The 18,207-nt window shown below is 37.3% G+C and overlaps 1 protein-coding gene across 2 annotated transcripts in view; it reads left to right on the forward strand.

Moving 5' to 3' along the window:
* LOC126100161 (cholesterol transporter ABCA5-like) overlaps positions 1-18,207 on the forward strand; it is a 337,905-nt gene that overhangs the window by 234,787 nt on the left and 84,911 nt on the right. For both annotated transcript variants that reach the window (XM_049910704.1, XM_049910705.1), the window contains exons 23-24: positions 175-511; positions 5,750-6,024. In XM_049910704.1, coding sequence (XP_049766661.1) covers positions 175-511; positions 5,750-6,024 — 612 coding nt within the window. The remainder of the gene's footprint in view (positions 1-174; positions 512-5,749; positions 6,025-18,207) is intronic.

The following is an 18,207-nucleotide window of genomic DNA, read 5'->3' on the forward strand; positions in this document are numbered from 1 at the left end:
CTTGGTACTATAAACTGAAAAAAACTAAGTTAATTTCTCTAAATTTATGAGTTATGTGCACATAAAATATTTTATATTTGAAGTTGTCTTTCTTATTTGTGGTGAGCAAGTAGATAGTATTACTTTATTTTTCCATCGATTGGTTTAGTGACAGTTTAATTTTTATTTCCACAGATTAAAGCAAAGAACCAGCTACGAGTGAATGGCCTGTCATTTTTCATGTACTTCTTCACCTATTTTCTGGTTCTTATTGGCCTTATGCTGTTCATCTGTGGAGCCTTGCTGGCACTCATCTTTGTGTTTGATCTGCCATCACTTCGTGAGCCACCAGCTTTCTGCACTCTGGGGGCACTTATTATCCTTTATTGTCCTGCATCCATCCTCTTTGCAACCTGTGTCTCCTACATATTTGATAAGATGGATTCAGCACAATCCATTTTGCCAAATATTGCTACTTTCCTTGGTCTAATTCCTTTCATTCTGGTTATGTTCCTTGATATGTTTAGGATAGGTGAGTACTACATATTTTTGTGTGTTGCTTTCTTTATAAGTGTCTGTACTAATTATGTACCAAATATCTATCAACCATTCTCTGAAATATGAATTTATTTTGATATCTTGTTTAAATAGCAGCTAGTCTACTGATAGTTAATAACCAGTGAGCGAGAAGTGGACTCTCAATAAATATAATGTAACTGATTGGTAAATTTTCAGTGTAGCACTATAAAACAATGAAATATGACAAAAATAAAAAAACAGCCATTGGTTGTTCAAAAATAAGCTATCACAAACTAATATCAAAACTGACAAAAAATTACAATGAAATTGGTTGAAAATAACACCGAAAATGTCAAAAAATAACACTGAAAATGTCAAAAAATAGCACGGAAATCGGCTATAAAATAAAATAATATTTTCCTGCCTCTGCTTATGTACATATAAAACTTCAGTTTTCAAAAACCTCAGAGGGGAGAGGGGGTTAGTGATACATTATACTTTGAATCATACCAACATTTTTCATTACAATATTGCACAGCTTAAAGGATTTGCATAAGTACCTTCATCATTGTAATACTCCCTTTCCCCTCATCATATCGAAGAAGTGTGTTCTCACAACTTTCGTACTCTATACTTCAACCTTCTCCCCACACCTAAAACTCTTAGTCTGTGCAGGAAGATTAGTATCTTTCAACAAAGATGATTTACTCTGGGCCTGTATTACACTGTAAAATGTCTTTGTTAAAGATTTTGATCAAAGGCCTTTTGTCAGCCTTTGATGATGTACTAGGGAAGCTTTTATGAAAGATATTTTTTATCCAAGATCTTAGATAGAATAAGAGCATGGGTGTAGCTTTGATCAAAGTTGACCATTCTGTACTTATTGTGTCATTTGCTTTAGTGCCTTTACCCTACAAAATTACATCAAAATATATTTCATGAATGGCTAGCACTATAGCGATAATTGCAAAGTATGAAAAATACAAAAGATGCATAACACAAAGCATCCTGTCAACAAAATTCCCAGTAAGCAGTTATAATCTTTTAAAATAAAAGTTGCCACAGTCAGTTGCATTCAAAGTGGCTGCAGAGCGGATGATGTAAGGAAGAAATTAAATGGACTAAGGAATTTATTGGGCTGTTGAATGCCAGGTGTTGTCAATAAAGCATAAATAAGTGAAGTAAATGTATTTATTTGTGCTCTAAATAACCTAACCTAACCTTCGTAAATTCTTCCACAAGTGAGTTACATCTTGAAACTTCCTGGCAGATTAAAACTGTGTGCCAGACCAAGACTCGAACTCAGGACCTTTGCCTTTCGTGGGCAAGTGCTCTACCATCTGAGCTACCCAAGCACAACTCATGCCCCATCCTCACAGCTTTACTTCCACCAGTACCTCGTCTCCTACTTTTCAAACTTCACAGAAGCTCTCCTGCGAACATTTCAGAACTAGCACTCTTGGAGGAAAGGATATTGCGGAAACATGGCTTAGCCACAGACAGTATAAATCTGTCCTCCTGTCTGATTGCAGTAAAAATAAATAAATAAATAAAATAAAAATAAAACTGCAGATCAAGAGAGGCAGAACAGACATACACATAAAATACTTATGCAAATATTTGCTCTTGATAATGACAATAAATTGTCAGTGTGTGTCATGTTCAGCATGAAAAAATATATAACTAGTGAAGTTTCATTATTTAAATCATGAATGCTTTCAAAAAATCTTTATGATGATGAATGAAACTAAGAAATAGCATTTCTTAAATAGGCATCTTGTTTGCAAATAGGAGGGGCTACTTTCATAAGGACAAATTGAAACATTTTTCACCAGTTCTCAAATAATATTAGTTGTTCTTTATTTCCTCATAAACCAAATTCTTGTGAACAATTTGAGCTTTTCTTCTTCCTGTCCATGATTTCACCCAGAATTGGTATTATTTCCCTTTCTTTTCAAGCAGTGTGCTCATCATCAACATTTCATAAAATTCTGTTGCGAGATGATTAACTTTTGGCGTTCATTCCCTAGCAACTAATATGAAAAATTTATGATAGTTCAATAGTTCCAGTGAAATAGTTTCTTCAAAAAGTTTGATCAAATAATTGACAATGAACTTTGTCAAAGATATTTTATGGTGTAATCTAATTCTTTACTCAGTAAACCCTCTGTAATTTCCACCCCCCCCCCCCCCCCCCCCCACACACACACACAAAAAGAGAAATAGATGCAGTAAAATTTTATTGACATTACCTGCACCAGCAAATGTCATCTAGTGATATGTTAAAAGCACAACACCTTTATATATTTGAATAGAAAAATTGATTACAAAAGCAAATGAGCTACAGACATTCACATTTGCTCTACAACAGGTATCATTAGATTGTAGTCTTGTGAATTCCAACTGTGAAAGATATGCTTCAAAAGTACACTCCTCTCTCATTGGTTACTCAAAATTAATAGACCAGCTGCTGCCATGAATTATTAAGACACTGAAACAACGTACAGAAATTTAGTCCATGTTTCAGAGAATGTTAAGTAAATATTTGGAAGAAGTTAAGTAAGAAATGGAATTGGAAACTGCCTAGTAGAATTATACACATGCCACAATTTAATAACTGCAAATATTTGGTTTAAGAATAGTGTTAGTTGTAAGAGACAGAGATTTCAAACACAGATTTAAAACTGCAAAATATTTCCCAGGGAAGATGCAGACTCTTAAGTGACCATAACTTATAGGTTGTGAACTGCAGATTAAATAGAAGAAACTGCAGATAGGTAGAAACTTAAGTCAATAGAACTTGGATGAATTGAAGGGACCAGTGGTTTTTGTGATTTTCAAAGAGATCATTATATATTTATTTCACTTTTGATTTATTCATGATTTAAATATATCATAAAATATGGAATATGTCAATTTTACAAGTAGGTTGTGGTTACTTTCTGTAGCATTATGTCAGCCATACTAATCAGTGTCATACTAAAATATCTAAAACTTAAGTTTACAATAATAAACATACATTCATATAAACAAGGATTGGGAAACATATCTGAATGTTACAGGAAGATAGATACTATATATGAAATAGTGAAGACATTAAAGGATCAAACATGCAAAAAGACAAGGCCACATAGAAATCTTTGGCTAATATATTGGTAATAAATGTAATTGACCAAAGTAAAAAATATGAAAATTCAGCTAATGAAGCTGGCAAAAATGAATAAAGATCCCTAAAAAGAGACAAAGTACAAAACAGTGAAGCAGGAATATCTAGAGCACTTGGGGGCATGTGTGTCTATGGGAATGATAGATGCTAAATATAGGAAAAATAAAGAAACATTTGCAGAAAAGAGAAGCAAGCTGTATGATTATCAAGAGCTCAAATGGTAAACCAGTTCTATGCCAAGAAGAGAAGGCTAAAAGATGGAAGGAACATTTACATACAAGGGAAACAAATTTAAAGGCAATATTATAGAAAGCGGTGAGGACATAGATGAGGATGAGATGCGATACTTCGCAAAGAATTATTTTATAGTGCACTGAAAGACCTAAGTTGAAACAGGGCACCTGAAGTAGGTAATATTCTTTCCGCATTATCGAAATTCAACCACCTGGTATTCAAGGTATATGAGACAAGTGAAATACCCCCAAGATTTCAAGAAGAATTACAAAAAAACACAGGAACTGACAGTTATGTCATGCTTGCAAAATACTGACATGAACCACTGGCATAAGAAAGTGCCACACATCATTCCACTATCGGTGAGTGGTTGCCTTTCCCTTATTTTATGTCGAATGGGAAGACTGATAGAATTTAACCTTGGGCAAGATCAGTTTGGGTTCCTTAGAAATTTAGGATTACGTGAGACAATACTGACACTCTGACTTATATTAGAAGATAAACCAAAGGAAGGCAAAACCATGTATAGCATTTGTAGTTTTATGTAGAGCTTTTGTCAGTATGCATTCTGAAATTCTGAAGATAGCTGGGATAAAATGCAGTGAGTGAAAGATTATCAACAACTAATGCAGAAAATAGGGTGCAGCTCTGAGAGTTGAAGGATACAAAAGTTAGTTAGAATTTCAGAAGGGAACAAGAGAGGGTTGTAGCCTATTCCTGGCATTATTCATCATGTACCATAAGCAAACTGTAAATGATAACAATTGGAAAAAGAATTAAAGTTCAGGGAGAAGAAATGAGGCATGATAATATCATAATTCTATTGCATATAGCAAAGGACTTGGCAGTATAGTTGAATGGAATGTATAGGATCTTCAAAAGGGTTTATAAGTTGAACATGAAGAAAAGTAAAACAGGATTAATGCAGTTTTGTCAGAGTAACTCACATGATTCTGAGGACTTCAGATTATGAACTAAGACACTGAAAGTGGGAAGCAAGTATTGCTATTTGAGCAGCAAAATGTCACTAACAACCACAAAAGTGAAGTGGTGATAAAATCAAAATATTTCCTGAAGAAGAGAAAAGTTGTAACATTGATCCTCTTGGGCAGTCTCCTCCTGAAGATTACAGGGAACTAATCTGCAAATTTTTGTCAGTGGAGGGTGCATTGTAACACTTGTTTAGTTACTTTTGAATACTCTTTCTTGTGTTTACCTCAGTTATTTTTTGCATCCCCATGCTTTTAATCTATAGTGATACTTCCACCTTTGACTGGAAGTTTCCCATCCCAAGGGCAAAAGGGTGCTCTAGTCATTTTTGCCAGCTCTTGTACACTGTTCTGCCATCAACATCTTAAGATTTTCTTCATATTCCTGAAGTCATAGTTTGCGGAAAACTAAGGAACTGAAAAGAAACCACTGAATGTAACAAGTATCATTCAGAACCAGTACATAAACAAATCAGGGAAGGGAAAAATATAAAAAGAAGAAAATGAAGGATATAGAAAACAAAAATAAAGGATGGAAGTGAAGCTGACTGAATCTTCTATACACGATACTCAGTCCCAGCACAAACACTACAGCACAATGCCATGAAGTGGTACTTCTTTTATTTCTTTTATTAGTTTGGTACCATGTCAGTATATTAGTCAGTTTTACAGCAAGGTGTGCGATTTTACATATAAGATTTCAGTTGTACACTTAAACTTAACTAACAGAGATTAATAAATTGCTTTTCGCAATGTTAGTTAAGACTTTATTAGCCTTTAAGCAGACACAAACAGTTTCTCTCTCCTTTTTAGTGATATTTTATGATGACATAGTGCGTTTGAAATGACTGCTGTGTTTCAGGAGGGCGTGCGGCGCTGGCGTTGCATGTCGTGTTCTCCCTCCTGAACACGATGTATATACCGTATGCTGTTGTATACTTTGTGGATCGAGTGCACCTCATGTGCAGTGTGAACAGTGCTTGTAACTATTTGACTGTCGGTGATTACCTCACTGAAGAAGTGATTGTAATGTTGGTTGGAATACTTCTGCACATACCATTCTGGTTCTTTGTGCTTCTTATACTGGATGTCAGGAAGTCTGGTGGGAGGACCAGTGATGTCTTCAAATATTTATTTGTAAGTTTTCTTGGTATTTGAAATTAATTTTATTTTAAATGTGCACTCTATATAAATATTTCTTTCACCTGAAAGAGTGCATGATTGTTAAAGAGCGACTCCATTTAAAGAAAGTTTCCATTAATGTAGTAACACATAGATAAATCTGGGTTTAATACTAGACAGAAAATAGCAAGAAAATATTAACAAGAGCATACCACGGTGGAAACCAGAGCTACAAAAGTTGCTTGGATTGTATAGAGATATCAAAATAGAAGACTGAAGAGAATGTTTACATTCAAGTTGACTGTAACGAAGGTAATGTTGTTGGTCCTGCCAAAGATAAGAAATTTTAATGGGACAACATGATTTGCAAGAAGTTAGGAACTTAAGGACACATATGTTTAAGTGTTTGCAGTCACCAATTTGTAAATTAAAATGCTGATTTACAGGCATTACTCAGCATACTAAGGCTTACTAGGTAAAAAGTTATGTTTTTCGGGCACCAAAAAGTAGAACTAGTTGGTGCTTAGCAGCTATGACAGCCCACAGTCGCACTTCTTAGTAGCTGATCCTTTCTCTTGTGCATAAAGTGGTGGAACATAATTTTCCACATTTGTGGGTTTGAGAATGATTAAAACATGAGCTTGGCTGTAATAATCTAGGGATGGTATGAATGTAGTGATAGAACCCCCTGACTTTAAACTTCGAGAAAAATGTAGCTCATTCAATTTAAAGGTGTATGTATGACACAAGAGAGCAATGAGAGATAAAGAACATCAGAAGGATACAGAAATTGTAGCTTCCTTCTCTCATACTGCAGGGCACACTGATCAGGGCACACTGTGAATCTAGAGTAGCAGTCGTCTCTCCTCTCATTTCTATTCAGCATTCTCTTGCATCCTGTGCTATTCTGTTCCATTCTCTTCCACCCTTCTCCATCCTTTGCCTCTTCTCCACTTATGTCTATCTCCAGTTTTTCATTTCTCTTGTTCATCACATGTCAGTCTCTATATCTTACTCTTCATTTTCCTTTCCCTTGTCTCTTTAATATAATCATAATAATGGTGCTCACTGCATGCACTTTCTTGCTGAATGTCATATTTTTGTGCAAGTTCTCCTTGGAGCAACATATTTACCTTTCATTGCTTTGTAAAGGTTATTTTTCTCTGGAGTGTTCATTTTGATTCATTCCTACCAGCACATTTTCAAACTTACTTCCTTTATTACATGAATAGTGGAGTTCATCCTCTACAATTACATCATCCTTATTCTCTTTAAACTAAATTTCAGTCCTCATACCGCAGCTTTCTATTTCTTTTCTCATATGCAATTATCTTAAGTCTCTAAGTACTTTATTTGAAAGAAATCATTAACTATGAACATATTACTTCCATAGGATGGTAGCAATTCTTTGTGTTCAGTACTGTTAAATATGATCTGATGCTGTAGTAGCAAACCAATACTTGTAAGTTAAAGAACAGGTAATTCAAGATGCACAAAAACCCATCTGTTCAGTTACTATCATATATTATGCTGAACAGCAAAACTTTTCCTCATAATTATTTGTATACATAGATCTGACTACAGTAGCATTTCAGTAGGGTCTGTTTACATGCTAGCATATCTAATGCATGACAGAGTTGCAATTAATATTATCATCTCTTCAGATATGTGAGAGCAGTGGAACTGAAATTTTATATTATAGATTTAGAAATTCTTTTTCATGGTGCTATTGAATGAGCTTCCTTTTATGTGGATGTCATTTCACTTAACTACCAGGAATAGCTGGCTTGCATGAGGCAGTTAACTGTGAGTTGTCTTGCATGTCCAACACACTCAAATGAATGTCATGCATTTCTTAACATTCTGTGTATTAGTGAAAATAAAAATACTACACAGTGTGTCCTAATGTTGGCTCGTGAACAAGTTCCGTCTCTCAGATAAGAGAGGGGGGTAATTGACAGGGCTAGCATGTTGCCTTCAGAAGTAAATTGGGCACCATCAGCAGATAGTGTAAATGGTAACATAGAATCTATGGCTGGAGCATATTGCTTGATTTCTCTTGTAGTGCCTTGTGCAATATGAATAGTGAAAATATGTTCTGAGAAGTAATTCTTTACTGAATAACGAGAGACTACTGTGTTGAGGCTTTATATTATTTACTTGTAACTTTTATAAAAGAATAAATGTCTTACACTTGTGACCCTGAGTGGAGTTCTGTTGACATAATCCAATTTGCTTAAATAGCATGTAATGGACTTGTAAACTTTATGTTAAGCTAATGAAGAATAAGTCTTGATTTTCTTTGAGCCATCACCAGGGATGGTGTGTGTGTGGGGTGGGGGGTGGGGGGGGGGGATGGCTATGGCCACCCCCCCTCCTCCCATGGACCATCATATTACACCGGATAAAATGACTTCAGAAATCAGCGAATATACTACTACACCAGATTCAATCATTTTGTTAAATAATTATGTGGCAATATAGGTTATAATGTATTTCAAACACATTTTAACAAAATAATGAGAGCAGCAAATAGCTTACTACATTTTTTACCCTGATCTCCAAAACAGTTACCAAAAACTATTTTAAGCAACACCAAATTTTACCAATAGAGGACCCCAACTCTCCAGTTGTTAAGCTATGTTCCATACCCTACACCCTACACCCCACACCCCCGCCCTCCATTAGCCCCTCCCTTGACCGACTTCTAGAATTGCCCCTGGCCATCACAGTATGTCAGAAGCAGGACCATAGAGAGGTTGTGATGAAAATAGGTCTCCACCAAGAGCACAGGCACAGAAGAGGCACAAAAACTTATTGGGAGAAAAAAAAGGAACTACAGGCAGTTTCAAAATTAATTGGGAGATATATGATTTCTCCTACTCTTTTTGCTCAACATTGGACTTGCTCCTGATTCACTGCTTCTCAAAGGCTGGTGAGTTGGTGCTGAAACAAATATGCTGTTTGACTGAAGGCTTCCAGTTTTTGCAGATTTGTGCCAAATGAGGACTGGCTTGGGGCACGATGGTGGAGAAAGCAAACAATAGAAGTGGGGGAGTTATGTAATTTACTTACCTCTCCGGCTAATACTTTTTGTGCTGCCACGTTTTGGTCAATGTGTTCTGCAGTGTGAATGAAAAAAGTCCAGAATATGCTGTCTGTGGTTGATTACTAATATTACCAGAATTGTTATTCTTTCTGCCTAAGCTGTATTCTGCTGACCTAACAGTAAGTTCCGTGTTCTGCCATGTGTTTGTTTTTGGTGTTCCAACTTGAATGAAACTCCGACATATCATAAACCATCAAAAATCTTAAGTTTCTTTGGTAATCATTGTGCTAAATATTTAATTCACTTAGTTCTCATTTAAAATTTCACTGGACAGTCATTTTACTGGGCCTACCAGTAAAGTCCCTATGGAAACATCATGTGTATACATACATCAGAGTGTAGACAAAATTAGAGAAATGTACAGTATGGGGGGTGAGCAGTTTTGCCAGTTCTGCCAGGGGCGCAGGATCACTCCATTCAGTACTGGCTGAAAACACTGAGCAAGTTGTTGCAGTTTTAGAAAAGTGGGTGTGGGAGATGTTTCTGTTATGATCACCCATATTTGATGTCTTGTTGACTCTCAGAATTCTGCAACTGAATACCAGGATTATTCTTCTGACAGAGCCATGGGATCAGTTCTTTTACCTGTCATCTTGCCGACTTCAATTTGCCCTCTGTTTCCAGCAAATTAATCAAGTGATGAACCTTAAAAAGAAATAAATTGTGATTCATCTATAATGTACCATATTAAAGTTACTCTTATTTGGTTTAGATAGTGGTGTACATCTTTGGACTATCATTTTAAACACTGTCAATGAAAATCATATGGATCTTAGATACTAGTGTAAATAGGCATTTTTTTTTACAACAAATTGTGTGCAGACCATTCCAGCTATCCATCAGATGACTTTCTGTTATACAATTATTTTTTTATCTGGTATTACCTTCAAATGAACATAGCTACCATTATAAAATTATTGATGTGATTAACAGTGCTAATTACACAAAATGAACTATAATTTATAGCAGTAAGTTTGTTATTTTAATTTATATTCATTTTATGTGATTATTTTAAATGATGTGTTTCATTAATTTATGTCATGCTTTATATAACTCCATCTAATGGCAACAGCTATCCAGGTAACTTATAGAACAGATAACCAGAGAATTATAAGTTAACTTCCCTTTTTGCATCATTTCCTCTTTTAAAAGTCATGGCATTGAGATTAGTAGATTTTTTTGCCAGTGTAGTATTTCTTTTGGGTTGTAGATATGCAAAACCTTTATTGATGCACGTTAATGTTTGTTTTCTTTTACTACGGCTAGATGATCACATAAAAAGAGGAATTGTAGCAGATTTTATGCAAACTGTGTAACAAGTTGGGAATTAAACTAATCATACCAGCACTTTTAACTCGTGATGATCTGACACAAGAAAAGAAAACAAAAGGGCACGAGAGGGAAACCATCAGTATTTATTACATTGAGATGAGACTCTGTTAGTCCACATTTTAATAAGTTCTTTTGCTGCATAAAAATGTTTATTTAGAATGGATCATGACAGTTTTTCTTTTTCACAATCACTTTTCATGTTAGTGGAGTCCACATGTTAAATAAACTTTAAAGTTGTTGCATATTAAATGTCATATTTTTGGTTTTAGTTTCAAACAACTATAATTCAGTTGGATAGAACTTCTTAGTGATACATATTTCTCCAAATTCTAGAACTATAGTACCACACACTTTGTTCTAGATAGAAGTTGTTGTGTTAGTGGTGCTTAACTGCTCATAATAACAATTCAAATTTCAGAAATAAAGAATTCTGATTGCATTACTTCAAGAATGAAATTAAAAATGATAAAATAACAGAAATTAATTGAAGTGTGAATTGCATGGATTTTGAGCTTCAACACCTTTGATATTGAATTGGCCAGTCTGAAAGTGTTGGTGCTGTCATAGATAATGGTACCAAGCATGAGCTAAGAACCAGATAATGGCTGTTAAGTTGCAAATAATTAACCATCTGTCATTTTCCCCCCTGCTGGACCATCTGTAGTTGCTACATCTGTGTTGTGCTTTATCAGCCTTCACCACTAAAAAAAAAATCCCTTGAATAAATTAGGAACCAACAAATTTTATGTAAATAATGAATTTTATTTCATTTTAAAGTGAACATATATGTATGTGATACAGACTGCGGCCATAAGAATAGAGAAAGTCATACACGTGTCTAGGTGCGTCACAAATAGAGGGATAAATACAGTTATCAAAAAGAAAGGCAAGGAGGAGAATATGAAGGTAAAGAGACTGTTAAAAAGAAGATTGTTACAACTGAGTTCTTAACTGAAACATTTGAGGGATGGAGCAGCAAAGCCATGCAGTGAAACAGGCTGCAGCATTAAACAGTCTCTCAGAGGAAAAATAGATATAAATAAGACCGCCTTAGAGATGTTGAAACTATGCTCAATTTGATGGCAATTTTATGCGGCCGAGGTGGCTATATGTACATTCTGTAATTAAGTTAATACAGGTACAGTATTTTGTAGGATTAAGGCACAAGTCCATTGGTGAACATAAAGTGAAGAAAAAAAAAAAAGTGTGTTTAGGTGGTGATCAATATGTACAGTGCATATCAGTCACGTATTGAGTGAAAGTCATTTATAGATTTTTATTGATTTGATCCGAATAAAGAATTGATTGGAAAGTCATTTCCTATAATATTACATTAATATCACTGCAGGGTGTTGATGAGTGTGTTCTGAAATCTTAATTAGGATGTACAACAAAGAGTGAGGCTACATCACAAGAATGTGCAATTAGAGAGTTTTAGACAAAGAAAGTGCTACATTACTTGTGACACTGTGCCTGGGAGAGCCCTCCAAAATTACTAGGATGGCTCAATGAAGCAGATGAAAGTACTGAAAGAATTCATCTGGAGAAAGCAATTAACCTGGTACAGTGTATGCATCTTGGGGTACATTGTATGCATCCTAGAAAGTGAAACCACTTTTGAACTAGGACCGACACAGATATGCAAGTACAATATGAGGAAAATTTCTGATACCCTCCATACTGCTGTGTGAAATTACATGAAATGGAGACAACAACATAACTTTATATTTGAAGTGTGAAATACTGTACAGGGTCATTTTTTCCACTGTGTACAAACTCTAGGAATTGATCTATGAGAGGATATAGACCAGAAAATTTCTAATGAACTTATATCTGGAAATGCATGGCTTCCATACTAGACACCATTCATTCAATCATACATTATTAAAGAGACTGTGATCTAATACATGCTGTACCATCCAGCCACAGTTGCAGTATGTATAGTTTCTGCCTAGAGGGTGGTTCTGTTCCTCATGTGTCGTGCTCTAGTGCACTCTCCTGCCATAATCATGGGTAATGTTGTGTCCAATTCACTTTTCTTGCTAAGTCACCTTGTAGTGGATGTGATACAGCATTGTACACTGTGGTTCTGTATTCAAATAGAGAGCTTGCTAACATGGTGTTTACTTACAGAAAGGCAAATGGCAATGGGTGATGGACAGCAAGGTTGAATCAGGAGACCTATCCGCACCAACAGCAAACACAGCACTCGATGTTTGCAACAGTGTTTCGCCATTTGTCTGAGACAGGGTCATGTCAGGAAGCAGGAAATCATGAATGATGTTCCTGAAATGTTCGGACATCAGACTTGGAGGAAAATTTGATTAACACTGTGGAAGTCGACTGCCGTGTCAATGCCAGGCAGTTGGCCCACGAGTACAGTGTAAGCAAGATGAAAGGTCTGGAACATTCTCTAAGACCCTTATCACTTACAGTTTTTGCAGTGCTTACTAGCGACAGACTTTCCACATATGGAGCAGTTTTGTCACTGATTTCTTCACCAGGCAACCACGATTCCGGGACTTGTGTCATCCATCCTATTCACAAGTGAGGCCACCTTTACACAGAATGATATCTTCAACTTTCATAGCAGTCTTCTGTGGGATAGTATGCAGAAGCCCCATGGTATGGTGACAGTGAATCAACAGCATCAGTCCAGTTGGAATGTATGGGCCGGGATGATTGGCAACCATGTTTTGGGACCAGTCTTCCTTCCACATTGCGTAATAGGCTAGAACTGCCAGCATTTCTTTGGATGACTTTCCCTCCCCTGCTGGAAGAAGTGCCATTGATGATTCAAAGGATTATGTGGCTGCTACGTGATGGTGCTCCAGCCCATTTTGCCATTAACATCCAGCCACATCTCAGTCATGTATTCCCTGATCAATGGATTGGACAAGGTGTCCAGTTGAATGGCGTGCTCGTTCACCGCAACTCAGCCTTGCAATTTCTTTTTATGGGGCTATATCAAAAATATTGTATATTCAGAGCCCATGCCAGATGTGGAGACACTGGAGCAGCATTTTCATACTGCTTTTGACACTGTTTGGATGCAGCGTGGCCAGTGTGAACATGTGAGGCAGAATATGCTGCAGCATGTACACGCATACATTGAGGCACATGGAAACAATTTTCAACTCATTCTGTAGCTGAGGCTGCATGGTACCCCAATCTCTGTAACAATGTATGATCTAATAAATGGTCTCTAGCATGGAAACCATGCATTTCCAGACATACAGTCACTAGACCTTTTTTCGTTCTGTATCCTCTCTTCAGCCAATCCCAGAGTTTGTGTATCGTGGAAATAATAACCCTGTAGAGAATATTTAGACTCTGTGCAATTATTGCTGTTCTTAAGAAATAATGGGAATAAGGCTGGTGATTGTTGCTAAATTAATAGTGATAGTGTCTATTTCTAGAGGCCAACTTTATATTTGCCTTACTCATTGTGTCAAAATATTATTTCTTAGTTTCTGTTTTTTACCATATACATTTCTCCACTATGACTGACATTTACTACTCTTGGGAGATTGATGTCCTCCTCAACTCTTTCATAATTACTCTAATTCCTCACCAAATATTTGAGGCACTGAACAGTCAGTAGCCACATAAACCAACCTGGAATTGTTGCAAGCTTTTGGCTGGTGTCCTCCTTCAGGCTAGCTGGTACAGGGCACACACACACACACACACACACACACACACACACACACACACACACACTTGCTTTCATTGTCCTGTTGTCCTGGCCAACTACAAAATTGTGACACTGTGGCACACCTAGGGTTGCCATCTGTCCTGATATATTGGGAGCATCACCATTATGGACCTTCTTTTTCCAGTATCCTGACAAGACCCAATTTTGTCCTGATTTTTCCAAAATACTGTTACAAACTTGGCTCAAGTATTGAAGTAACGCAACCTGTTAGCACAACATGTAAATTCAGCCTCAGTTAGTTTTATTTATGTCAACAAGTTTATGTTGGGAAGGTCATCTCACAGCTGGTGCTGCACATGGTGCATCCTGCCTCAATGATGCAAGCACCTTCTAGATCTAGCACCATCATTCAAGGAAATACCAGACTTCTCCAGTAGTTTGGGAGTGGAACTATTTAAGCAGCACCAAATGGAAGAATAAAGTAGTACGTGATCAAACAGTGATTTGATGAGATGATTCTTTCGAAACAAACAGTGATGGAATGTAACAGTATTAAGAAAACGATAGTAGCTACTTACCATATAGCGTAGACACTGAGTTGCAGATACCCACAACAAAAAGACTGTCTCAAAGTGATCTTTTGGCCAACAAGGCCTTTGTCAAAAATAGACAATGTACACTGAAACACACTCATGCAAATGCAACTCGCACACATATGACGGTCTACGACAGCTGAAGCCAGACTGTGAGCAGGAGTGCATGGTGGGAGAGGCAACTGGGTGTGGGTAAGGAGGAGGCTGGGGTGGGAAGGGGCAGGGAGAGCAGGGTAGTAGTAGGAACTGTAAAGTGGTGCTAGTGGGAGTAATGGGAGCATGCAGGGACAAGTCGGAGAGAGGGTAGGCAGTCAGGATGCGAGACAGAGGGCAGGACAACGGGGGTAGGGGGAGGGGAGGGACAGGGAAGAGGTTAGATGGGTTATGACTGTGACTAATGAAGGCTGAGGCCAGGAGTGTTGTTTTATGGAAATGTAGGATGTATTGCAAGGAGAGTTCCCTCCTGTGCAATTCAGTAAAGCTGGTGTTGTTGGAAAGCATTCAAGTGGCACATGCTGTGAACCACCGATTGAAATGAAGAACATTGTGCTGGGCCGTGTGTTCAGTGACAGGGTGGTACAGTTGTTTCTCGGCCGAAGTTTGTCAATGGCCAGTCACGTGGACCCTTGTCACAGTGGTATTTTGCCGCCAACCAAACCTACACAATGTCCTTGGCCATCACTACACAACCCCTGCCCCAAACTCCTTGCATTACAGTTCATATCACTGTAGTAGCCAGAGATGCAAGACATGTCCCATACATCCTCCCACTACCACCTACTCCAGTCCAGTCACTAACATCACCTATCCCATCAAAGGCAGGGCTTCCTGTGAAACCAGTCATGTGATCTATAAACTAAGCTGCAACCACTGTGCTGCATTCTGTGTGGGCATGACAACCAACATACTGTCTGTCCGTACGAGTGGTGACTGACAAACTTTGGCCAAGAGAGAACTGGAGCACCCTGTTGCTGAACACCCTGCCCAACAAGACATCCTTCATTTCAGTGACTGCTTCACAGCCTGTGCCATTTGGATCCTTTCCACCCACACCAGCTTTTCTGATTTGCGCAGGTGGGAACTCTCCCTTCAATGTAGCCTATGTTTCTGTAACACTCCTAGCCTCAACCTTCATTAGTCATTGTCCTTACACATCTAGCCCCTTCCCTGTTCCCATTCCAGCACTACACAATGTTCTATTCAACCAGCGCACCCAGAGTTTTTACTTTTCTCCTTATCTGCTACCCCCCTCTCTCCCTGACCCTCTACCTAACCTCCCAACTGCACCAGCTGCCCTACCTGCTCTCCACCTCGTCCCTGCATGCACTTTACTGTCCCTCACCCTCACCCTCACCCTCACCCTTACCCTGCTATCTGTCATCTGTCCTGCTCCCCACCTCAGCCCCCTCCTTACCCCACCTGGTTGTCTCTCCCACCGTGTGCTGCTGCTCACTGTCTGGCTTCAGCTGCCAGATATTGTGGTCATGTGTGTGTGAGTTGTATTTGTGTATTATTGTGAACTGTTTACCATCATAGCTTACAAAAATGCCTAATATTGGAAAGAGAAAGCGTCACTTTTTGGATGATTGTGCAAAAGAATAGCCTTTTCCAAAGAAAGAATGTACAGATCAGGAAGTGTTGTGTGAGATTTGTAGCTGTTTCATCTCTGTAACTCATGGAGGTAAGGCAGATGTGAGGCATCACATTTCTGTGAAGAATGATACAAATAGATTCACAGTATTATTGACCTCAAAGCCTGTTTCTACACTCGTCATTAAAGAAAGTTCTCAAGAAGAATTATTCATTCCTCCTGAAAAACTAACAACAGCTTATAAAGTTGTCAAGCATCATCAGTTCTTCAGTTCTCTTGAATGTATCGTAAAACTGAAAGCTGCAATGTATCCTGGCTCCAAAGTCACTACAAAGCAGTCTACAGCTAGGACCAAAGCTACAGTAATTGTTAAAAATATTCTCCCACCACACTCCGTGTGTGAATGCATAAAACAATTGCAAGAAGTTTCATTTTATGGCATAGGCACCGATGCATTGAACCACAAGGCGGAGAAGATGTTTTCTTTAGTTGTTCATTACTTTACTGAAACTGATGGAATTCAATAGAAGCTGTTGAAGTTTGAGTCACTGAATAATGAACACTGAAGACAGTTGCAAAGTTCTGTGTAGACACTTTAAGACAACTGCAAATTCCATTACATAAATTCATCACTTTTTGTGGAGACTGTACCGATATCAACTTCAATGGGCTTCATTGACATGGCCAGCAGAATGTGTTTCACCAAATTAGAGAAGGATTAGAAAAAAATGTGGAAGGGATTGGATGTCCTGCCCATACCAAGTGCTGCTTAAGTCTTAACTGTCAACACTGAGAAAAGCATTGTAAAAATATTTATTTTTCAGTATACGTGGTAATGCCCATATCAGGCACTTTTGGAGTCTGGATTGTTGACAATGAAACATTCATCATGAAAATATTTTTTTTCAATATGCATGATAAGAACAAAAAAGGTGAAAGAGTTTTGCTTATACATTGATATCAATCATCACTCTCTTTTTACTTACACAAAAAACAAGATGGCTGTTGCTAATGTCTGAGCTGAGAGAATTGTTAAGCTTCAGATTCCATTAAAACAGTTTTTTGATGTCAAAGACAGACAACCTGAAATAATTGCAGATTTTTTCAGTTAACTAGTCATTTCATGTTTTTGAAATGAAACTTGACTCTGTTTGAAAAAATATGTAAGAAGCATGGAGAAGAATAAAGTGTTGATAACTGAAATGAGAAATATGTTAATAGACACTCAAAGATGTCTGAATGAAAGGAAGACTGCCAATTTCATTGGCATGCAGACCAAGATGAACCTGAAAGAATTAAAGAAATAATTGATTTGATTTTGAATTTTAAGAAAGAGACAATGCTTTATATATCTTAACATTCTATTACGTTGAGAAATGGTGTATTCCTTTTAATAAATTTAAGTATTTGATTGGGTGATGCTATCTGAAAGCCCACATTGGGTGGTGATTGAAAACACTGTAATATACCTGACTAAAAATGGTGTGAAGATTTCAAGTGGCAATTCTTCTCAGGAATATGTGTATCTGAAGAGTTTTTTAGAAACTACGTGTGACTCGGAAGAATGAAAGTCAAAAAATTATGCAAGCATTTGTTTTCTAATACTGCACACAATGCCACTGTGGCAAGAGTATTTTTGCTGATGTTGGCCCACTGGACTGATGAAAAAAATTGACTGCTGCCTGGGAATGTGACATCAATCTTATAGCGCCAGTTTAACTAAAAGTTGATGTGACTGGAATTTTATAAATACCTAAAAGGGAAGAAAGAATTGCTGAAAAAGGGGAAAGGTGAAATCTTTCAAAAAATATGGTGTACCAACTACTTCTGTCATAAAAAATTCCATGTAATTGTGTTATAAATAAAAAGTGATGACATTATGAATTTTTTACTTCATTTCTACACCCCCATATGA

Source organism: Schistocerca cancellata, chromosome 9 (genome assembly GCF_023864275.1).
Source record: "Schistocerca cancellata isolate TAMUIC-IGC-003103 chromosome 9, iqSchCanc2.1, whole genome shotgun sequence".
In the NCBI taxonomy this organism is placed as follows: Eukaryota; Metazoa; Arthropoda; class Insecta; order Orthoptera; family Acrididae; genus Schistocerca; species Schistocerca cancellata.